Raw genomic sequence first — 10,000 nt, 5'->3', positions numbered from 1 at the left:
AGCCTGGTTGATCCCAGAGGTCAGAGGAGAATGGCCAGACTGGTTCAAGCTGACAGAAAGGCAACAGTCACTCAAATAACCACACGTTACAACCAAGGTGTGCAAAAGAGCATCTCTGAACGCACAACACGGAGAGCTTTGAAACAATTGGGCTACAGTAAAAAAATCGGACGGGCGCAGCAAAATAGTGCAATAAAAGATGGGGAAAATGTTGCTTCTGAGGGGAAAACGTTGTCTGAGGAGTCTCCATTTCTGCAGAAACATTCAGATGGTAGGGGCAGAATTGATATACTCTACATTTATGTATTACACATTTTTGTGGACCGATAAGCTACACGTTTTTAGAGTAATCAGAATTTTACCTTCCAGTCAAAGTTTGATTGCTCTAATGGTTTTCACATTTAATTACTTGTTGAATCGCACCCATTCCTTGTTTTATTTACAAACTACAGAAGGACATAGCCTTGAAACAGAAAGCAGTGGAACAACTGAAAGCCAAAGCCGCTCGGAAGGACCTTTAAGTAAGAGACAAAACAAACCTGTCATTCCTTAATATGACATTTAAATGCTGTTTTAAATGAGTTTATTCATCTAATGTAGAAAAATCTTTCTATAAAGCTTTTGTCAACAAACATTTCTCCTTTGTTTTTTTTTCCATATAGCTTGAGGAGAAATCAAGAAGTCTGGGAAGAAATGAATGTGATTTAGTGTTCAAAACACCAACTTATGATTTGGATCCACAATGGCAACGTCAAAATTATTATTATTTTTTATTGCCACTTTATATTTCTCTTGTAATTAACACATTAAAGGAATAAAGTTTGTATAAATTTCAATTTCAGATGTTTAATGTCTTAATTCGCAAAGCTCATGACAACACAATTATACAATATCCAAACATTTCAAGTTTAAATTCTTGTGTAAACAACTCAATCGCTGAAGTGTTTGTTCAAGCTGATCCATCTTTATATTCAGCTCTCCAGTCTCACTTGTCACGTCTCCAAATGTTCAATCCTCTTTGATTAACCTGAACACACACGTCTTTTGTTATTGTTTCTTTTCATTATGTAAGTTTGAGTCATTTTGCTGATGTATTGTGTGTCTTACGTTTATTCTTCAGTTCCACCTCTACTGGATAGTGATCACTCACTTTCAGTGCCTGTGAAGACATTAAATCTGTTTTAGGAACTTACTAAACCAGTCCTCAAAAAATCTGTAAGTTAAATATATAGTAATAATTCATGTTTGGTGGTATAAGTTTAAATAAAAAAATAAAAATAAATGATTGTTTACCTCCTCATCTTTCAGTTTGAAGGCCTTCTGGAAGTTGAATGGTTTTGCAGAATTTGCAACAACAGCGTCCAGCATATCGTCTCCATAAACCACAATCCTGTGAACATGTGCTATTAATAACAATGATATCCTACTTTATGTTTATTGTACAGTGTAATTATTCACCGGTCGTAAGTGTTGTCGTTGCGTGTGCTGGCTGTGGTGTCCTCGTCATCCTTGATCAGCCAATGGAAGTCTTTGTCACTGCGGATGCGGATTGTTTTCATCTCTTTATCAGACACATAACTACCGTCTGCATTGAAGTCCCCCAAAATCATGATGTTCTGTAAAAGATTAGCATATGTTTGAAATATGTATTTGTTTTATGTTACAAACTTTATATTATGTTGTAACCATTTTATAAAATCAACAATGCGTGGCTTAGTTCTCATTGCCTAAAATATGTGAGCTTGGACCACAAAACCAGTCACATGGGTACATTTTTGTAAATTGAATAAATAAGATTTCCATTGATGTCGCCTCTGGTTTGTTAGGATAGGACAATATTTGGCCGAAATACAACTATTTGAAAATCTGGAATCTGATGTTGCAAAAAAATCTAAACATTGAGAAAATCGCCTTTAAAGTTGTCCATTTATGTTCGAGATTGTGCTGTATCCACTCACAAAAATAAATGTTTTATATATTTACAGTAAGAAATTTACAAAATATCTTCATGGAACATGATCTTTACTTAATACCCAAATATTTTTGTAATCCTTACAATGTATTGTTGTGCCACAAATATACCCGTGCGCGTTTAGTTTCGTGATCCAGGGTCACATATAGTACATTGACTCTAATGGATCAGCCAATGGTTGATTGTCATAAAGGTATTATAGGTGCGCATTATGTTTTACATCAGTCTTCCACTTCTTCTTGACATCCTGAAACACGTCGTACAGTTCATCGAGTTCCTTCACTGAATCCTCAGGCTTTGTGTGGACGGGCATCAGCACCAAATCCTTCAACACTGCCGAGACACGAGCACAGTTAAAGGGTTAGTTCACCCAAAAATGAAAATGATGTCATTAATGCCTCGCCCTCATGTCGTCCCAAGCCCGTAAGACCTCCGTTCATCTTCGGGACACAGTTTAAGATATTTTAGATTTAGATTCTTCATTCAGCATTCAAACAGCACGTCACGTTCGGTTACGACAGTAACACGAAGACACTCTCTTCAAGATCAATGTTCCCATTATTATACTTTATTTGTAGCTAAAGGTCTATAGTTTGCAGGGGCGTCATGCAAGCCAAAATTCTGGGGGGGCACAATCTGAGACGTTGCAATTGTTTTCTGACGGGTGATATGGATCATGTTAGGGGTCAGGGGGTTTCTCCCCCTGCAAATTTTTTAATTCTGGCTGCGAAACATACTATTTCAATGCAGTTTGGGAGGGACAGAAATACCTTAACGGAGCTAGCAGCAACCCTCCTCTATCTGAGGACTAAGTTAAAGTATATGTGTATCTTATATGTGCATTATAAGATGTTTTGAAGGCCAAAAAAACTCCTAAAGTTGAGCTATGACTGATAGGCTTTTCATTTTTGTCTGTCAGTGAAGAAAGTAAACATAGGGTCAACTGATAGGTTGATTTATGAATCATTTTCTCAGACGAATTTATTTACTGAAAGCTACTAGGAAAGCTAGGTAGCCTAACTAAGTTTATTAAATTCATTCACAGTACACATTCATTATTGATCTTATGCCTAATACAGGGCCGTAGACAGGGCTTTATAATCACAGAGGTCCTAAATTTGAGGTGGGTAGGGGGTTCAAATTTCTTTATTTCTCTGATATGTGCATTTCAAGACGTTTGAAGGCCAAAAAATGGATAAGAAATAGCTTTAAAAACATGTCAGTGGGCAGATTATTTGGCAATACCTGCTCTCACTTCTTATCCATCACTCTTTCTTTTTCTCTCAGTCTCCTGATCTTGCCTTCCCCTCCTAAAGCTGAGCTTTTTTAATGTACTTAAGGCTACAAATTGTACTATATTAATTCTCAATATGTACACATTCTTTATTAATCTTGTGCCTAACAATGAAAACGTCTTTTCCCCTCACAATCACAGTAAACTAATTATTAGCCTACATTACGAGTCACGTTACATAGGCCTATTTTCAGTTCAAAATGGCGAAATTAGACAAAAGTATATTCGTGTGCCTGATTATTTTTGTCATTCGTTTAACATTTATGAACTAAAAAAACTGTCAAATATGAAATGTTTAGTTTAGCTACTTACATCTAGCTCGCACTTGACTGTACACTGAAGCGTCGAGCCTCACTGCTAAAATTCGCGCTCAGCTTCTGTGAACATAAAGCCCGCCTACTTTGATTTGATTGGTCATCTCAAATATTCTGACATTGACGAGCAGTGACAGACCAATGAGGCTCAGATGAACACGCACGCACACACACACACACACACACACACTGTCCTCTGTTTCTGACGTGCGCTCTGCTCGGCACCGCTGCGGATTGAAGATGAACAACGCGCTGAATCTGATTATAACAAGACTGAAGTAATAAAAAATTATCAGGGAGGAAAAATCTGAGGGGGCACGTGCCCCCTCACTTTGAATGGGCATGACGCCACTGATAGTTTGCATAAAATTACTTTATCTTGCTGGAGTTTATAGCGCTTTCTAAATCATATTCCTTTCTCCCAGGTGTCTGTTACTACAGCACTAGAGTAGAGAGCACTATGAGTTGTTCTTCATGCTCACTGTAAGTTAACTGAAATTTAAAACTGTTAAAAGAAAAGGCTCAATAAACTGTTGCATAGATATAATACATTAAGCATAGATAGATATAATACATTAAGCATAGATAGATATAATCTCTTCGCTTTGTGCTTTGAACTTTTCAATGCGAAGCGCTGCACCTGCACGCAGTGATTTCGCGTTGCTTCAAGTGCATCATTCTGCGCACGGGATGCGCATAATCGCTTTGCCGCTCTTATTGGCGCCATTCATGTTATAATGCTTGGGAGGTTTAAACACCTGGGATAAGGGGGCGTGGCCAATGGGAATATCACTCATGGGCCACGCCCCCTCCCCCTGGCGCAATGGGCCTGCCACCACGGCTGGAAAAAATCCCAGAGGAAACACTGGGTTCTGTTGTGGATCCGCGTTCAGTGCCGCTGCTGACGTAAGACGCTGCTTACGTGTGTCTGGTGTGTGTGTGTGTGTGTGTGTGTGTGTGTGTATTCTGGTTCTGTTGTGGATCCGCGTTCAGTGCCGCTGCTGACGTAAGACGCTGCTGACGTGTGTCTGGTGTGTGTGTGTGTGTGTGTGTGTGTATTCTGGTTCTGTTGTGGATCCGCGTTCAGTGCCGCTGCTGACGTAAGACGCTGCTGACGTGTGTCTGGTGTGTGTGTGTGTGTGTATTCCGGTTCTGTTGTGGATCCGCGTTCAGTGCCGCTGCTGACGTAAGACGCTGCTGACGTGTGTCTGGTGTGTGTGTGTGTGTGTGTGTGTGTGTATTCTGGTTCTGTTGTGGATCCGCGTTCAGTGCCGCTGCTGACGTAAGACGCTGCTGACGTGTGTCTGGTGTGTGTGTGTGTGTGTGTGTATTCCGGTTCTGTTGTGGATCCGCGTTCAGTGCCGCTGCTGACGTAAGACGCTGCTGACGTGTGTCTGGTGTGTGTGTGTGTGTGTGTGTGTGTATTCCGGTTCTGTTGTGGATCCGCGTTCAGTGCCGCTGCTGACGTAAGACGCTGCTGACGTGTGTCTGGTGTGTGTGTGTGTGTGTGTGTGTGTATTCGGGTTCTGTTGTGGATCCGCGTTCAGTGGCGCTGCTGACGTAAGACGCTGCTGACGTGTGTCTGGTGTGTGTGTGTGTGTGTATTCTGGTTCTGTTGTGGATCCGCGTTCAGTGCCGCTGCTGACGTAAGACGCTGCTGACGTGTGTCTGGTGTGTGTGTGTGTGTGTGTGTGTGTGTATTCTGGTTCTGTTGTGGATCCGCGTTCAGTGCCGCCGCTGACGTAAGACGCTGCTGACGTGTGTCTGGTGTGTGTGTGTGTGTGTGTGTATTCCGGTTCTGTTGTGGATCCGCGTTCAGTGCCGCTGCTGACGTAAGACGCTGCTGACGTGTGTCTGGTGTGTGTGTGTGTGTGTGTATTCCGGTTCTGTTGTGGATCCGCGTTCAGTGCCGCTGCTGACGTAAGACGCTGCTGACGTGTGTCTGGTGTGTGTGTGTGTGTGTATTCTGGTTCTGTTGTGGATCCGCGTTCAGTGCCGCTGCTGACGTAAGACGCTGCTGACGTGTGTCTGGTGTGTGTGTGTGTGTATTCCGGTTCTGTTGTGGATCCGCGTTCAGTGACGCCGCTGACGTAAGACGCTGCTGACGTGTGTCTGGTGTGTGTGTGTGTGTGTGTGTATTCCGGTTCTGTTGTGGATCCGCGTTCAGTGCCGCTGCTGACGTAAGACGCTGCTGACGTGTCTCTGGTGTGTGTGTGTGTGTGTGTGTATTCCGGTTCTGTTGTGGATCCGCGTTCAGTGCCGCTGCTGACGTAAGACGCTGCTGACGTGTGTCTGGTGTGTGTGTGTGTGTGTGTGTGTGTGTGTGTGTATTCTGGTTCTGTTGTGGATCCGCGTTCAGTGCCGCCGCTGACGTAAGACGCTGCTGACGTGTGTCTGGTGTGTGTGTGTGTGTGTGTGTGTATTCTGGTTCTGTTGTGGATCCGCGTTCAGTGCCGCTGCTGACGTAAGACGCTGCTGACGTGTGTCTGGTGTGTGTGTGTGTGTGTGTGTGTGTCTGGTGCGTCCGTGTATTTGGGTTCAAATAAATATGGCTGGGCAAAAAAATGCAAGTCTTCCTCTGTGTGGAAATCCTTAGACATGTTTGCGAAGATTGTTTTGTTTCCAGCGTGCGTCTCCCTCAGACTGTAAACGAAGCTCGGGCGCACCAGACACACGTCAGCAGCGTCTTACGTCACACACACACACACACACACCAGATACACGTCAGCAGCGTCTTACGTCAGCAGCGGCACTGAACGCGGATCCACAACAGAACCGGAAGACAATACAATGCTGAATAAAGTCCAAGTTTTTGTTATTTTTGGACCAAAATGTATTTTCGATGCTTCAACACACTCTAACTAACCCACTGATGTCACATGGACTACTTTGATGATGTCTTTATTTCCTTTCTGGACAAGGACAGTATGCCGTACATACATTTTCAATGGAGGGACAGAAAGCTCTCGGACTAAATCTAAAATATCTTAAACTGTGTCCCGAAGATGAACGGAGGTCTGACGGGCTTGGGGCGACATGAGGGAGAGTCATTAATGACATCATTTTCATTTTTGGGTGAACTAACCCTTTAATAATAATTACAATCATTTGAGTCCTCATAAACACCTTCTGTCAAAGCCTGAGATTAAAGGTATACTCCACCCAAAAATGAAAATTCTGTCATCATTTACTCACCCTCAAGTTGTTGCAAACCTGTATGAGTTTCTTTCTTCTGCTAAACACAGAGGAAGATATTTTGAAGAACGATGGGAACTTTGGCACCATTGACTTCCATAGTGTTTTATTTTTTTTCTACTATGGAAGTCAATGGTGCCAATCAACTGTTTGGTTCCAATCGTTCTTCAAAATATCTTCCTCTGTGTTCAGCAGAAGAAAGAAACTCATACAGGTTTGCAACAACTTGAGGGTGAGTAAATGATGACAGAATTTTCATTTTTGGGTGGAGTATCCCTTTAATGCAATTCAGCCATTTCAGTTTCAGTTGTTTGAATTGTCAAATGGGATTTAAGAGATTACACAATACAGGAAAAATTGATTTATTAGCTTGAAATTTGTAGCCAGGGCTAATGAAAATATGCTGTGTTGTACACAAAATAATCAGATTCACACACATACACTGAGATAATATGTTGTAGTTTACCTGTTTTATGACACTTGAATCGCAGAACATAAGGTTCTCTGGCAAAAGCATCTTCATCTCCAGGCTGTTTGTCATCGTATTGGTAAGACCCAACCAAATCCACCATGCTGATCCTTTATATTTAAAACAGATCATGTAAGTGGGGGTATTACTATTTTTATGCAGACTTTTTTTGTGTTGCTGTGCCTTTAAGACTATGTAAACGCGCCAATGCACCAGTATTAAAATAAAAACACCATATTAACACATTCAGGGATTGTCTTCTATCACTTAACTTAAAAAATAAATCAAATCTGTTATAGATCTATTATTAAATACAAGTAGAGTTTTATATACGTACATTTATTTTAATATAAACAAACAAACTGCAATTTTTTTTAATTCAAAACCAGCATCATTTACAGGTAAATAGTGAAAGTAATGTGTTCAAGTGTCCAAATGTGTTTATCCATGGGACATAGCAGATATATAAACATAAAGATAACGAGGCTGTGAGGGATATAAGTACAGTGTCAATGGATTGTACTGTTGTTTAACAGCATGCCAATTCTTTCCAAAAAACATTCAGTAGACAAAAATGTTGAAAATCATATGATCTAGGACCTTAGTGCAAACCAAGAACTTTCTGGGAATCTTAGTTTTTGGTTATAGAAATACCTACAAATAACCAATAGGGAATGTTCTGTCTAGTTTCCCTTCACGCTGTCACAAAATAAAACATTTTAAAAGATACCCACGGCTTTTTATCTCATAATTGCGAGTTAAAATCTCGCAATTCTGACTTTATTTCTCAGAATTGCATGATATAAATTCGCAATTGCAAGTTTTAAAGTCAATGCTGGGTCGTTTGAACCCAAATTTGGGTAAAATATGGACAAACCCAAATGTTGGGTTAAAAATGCAATTAAAAAAATTACAGTTGAAAGTGAAAGTTGAAGTTGGGTTAAAATTTGAAATTACATTTTTAACCCAACATTTGGGTTTGTCCATATTTTACCCAAATTTGGGTTCAAACAACCCAGCATTGTTTAGAGTGGCAGAATCGCGTGATATAAAGTCACAATTGTGAGATTTAAACTTACAATTGCAAGAAATAAACTTGCAATTCGAACTTTTTTTCTTGCAATTGCGAGTTATAAAGTTCAATTCTAAGGACTGACTTTTTCTCAGAATAGCGACTTTATATCATCTGAGAAGTCAGAATTGTGAGATAAAAAGTCGCAATTACCTTTTTAATTTTTTATTCTGTGGCGGAAACAAGCTTCCATAGGGACAAGATAGGGATGTTTGGGGAACATTCGGTGTGTGTTTTCAGGCGTTTTCCTGAGTAATGGTCTATTGTAACTTCAACACCGTTACCTGTAAAGGAACATAAACTGTTCTTTGTAATTCCCTCTTCCCAGGCGTGTGCTGATCTCCATCTTGTAAGGATCTGTCTTGTTGGACCTGTTAAAGAGCGGACAGTCATGGTTACTACTGTCCTGCAATAATGTGTTTTTGTCCTCATGTAAAAACACACCTGTTTGACTCACTTATTCAGCTCTTTGAGAAAATGATCCACTGCAGCTCCGCTAGAATCCACCACCTCGAGAATGACGATAATGTCATAGCGTGACACAATCTGCAGAAAGACAAGCCATTATTTCATACAAGCTACTCCTCCCTTGAAGGATTATCAGACTTTAAGATAAGTAACATGTTATAGACTCATCCAAGAGGGAGTTCGCTGTCAAATGGGATGTATTTATGTGACTCTGTATTTTCTGTAGGTGTGGACGGGCGTCACGTTGATCAGGGTTATTACCGTCAACTAAAACTAAACCATCTGTCATTTAAACAAAAGAAACACTTATCAAATGAATGATGGTAAAATCACACTGCCTTGATCAGGGTTTTCACCACGGCCGGATCAGAGAGTTTTGATTTCCCAAATTTCTGGACGTTGAACGAAGCGACCTTCATGATGTCTGTTAAACATGAAACACAAGGAAATCAAATGAAGAGATTTGCAACGTTAGTGGAAAATCAGGCAATTCTATTTATAATGACGCTTGAATACAAATGAAAGAAAAATCATGGCCTTTAGAGTGTTTATCATGAAGTTGTCAACAAATAATGTGAAAAATCCTGTTTTTTTGCTATCTTTTTACATGACTGAACCTGTTTACAGAAGAAGCAGTTAACAAAGAGATCACCAGACAAGATAATCTCGTCAAAATGGTCAAACAACACAATCCGTTTAATCCTGTCTTAATCAAAAAAGGCGTAAATTTAATCAGGTTGAGAAGGAAATGGACTTTCAATACAAATCGTATTCACAAATGCAACAGGATGAAATCAGCACAGTTAGCCAGACAAGATAGAGCAGATCTGTGTGAAACTATTTGAGGGTCCTGGTGTTGGGGGAGCGGGTGACTGAGCTCTTTATGCCCGGAGGGTTTCTCAATGGCTCTCTGAATGGGCCACAAATTAGTTTCAGCTCTCAGACATTACTGAGGAGAAGTCCAAAGAAGAAACAACGCCTTTAAATTCAATCTCTGGCGGCCATCTGTCATGGACATGACAACACCACCCAAAAACGTATGATGATGGAGGATGTATAGATTCCACTCATGGATTTAGAAGAAAAGAAACATTTAAAGAAAGTGTTTTCACATTCCATCTCGTTCAACACCGCACAAGCTGAAACAAGTTTAGGGGATTAACTGACAGGACTCCTATTTGTTGGTGTTGTTTAAAAAGTTTAGATTCCTAAAATT

General features: G+C 40.5%; 1 protein-coding gene across 3 annotated transcripts in view; it reads right to left on the bottom strand.

Moving 5' to 3' along the window:
* Window positions 1-996: 996 nt before the first annotated feature.
* dnase1l4.1 (deoxyribonuclease 1 like 4, tandem duplicate 1) overlaps window positions 997-10,000 on the bottom strand; it is a 9,617-nt gene continuing 613 nt past the window's right edge. The window contains exons 2-10 of one of the 3 annotated variants that reach the window (XM_056239339.1): window positions 9,120-9,208; window positions 8,774-8,862; window positions 8,601-8,687; window positions 7,242-7,354; window positions 2,193-2,305; window positions 1,459-1,616; window positions 1,294-1,390; window positions 1,108-1,159; window positions 997-1,027 (exon numbers count right to left, since the gene is read on the bottom strand). In XM_056239339.1, the coding sequence (XP_056095314.1) occupies window positions 1,023-1,027; window positions 1,108-1,159; window positions 1,294-1,390; window positions 1,459-1,616; window positions 2,193-2,305; window positions 7,242-7,354; window positions 8,601-8,687; window positions 8,774-8,862; window positions 9,120-9,203 (798 nt within the window). In that variant the 5' untranslated portion in view covers window positions 9,204-9,208 and the 3' untranslated portion in view covers window positions 997-1,022. Of the gene's footprint in view, window positions 1,160-1,293; window positions 1,391-1,458; window positions 1,617-2,192; window positions 2,306-7,241; window positions 7,355-8,600; window positions 8,688-8,773; window positions 8,863-9,119; window positions 9,209-10,000 lie in introns of all 3 variants that reach the window. The other 2 variants (XM_056239336.1, XM_056239337.1) reach the window with 2 other exon arrangements.

The sequence above is a fragment of the Rhinichthys klamathensis genome, unplaced genomic scaffold (genome assembly GCF_029890125.1).
Source record: "Rhinichthys klamathensis goyatoka isolate OS25496 unplaced genomic scaffold, OSU_Roscu_1.1 h1tg000558l_1, whole genome shotgun sequence".
Taxonomy (NCBI): Eukaryota; Metazoa; Chordata; class Actinopteri; order Cypriniformes; family Leuciscidae; genus Rhinichthys; species Rhinichthys klamathensis.
Note: the sequence above shows the minus strand (reverse complement) of the source record. Positions and strands in the feature narration are given on the sequence as shown.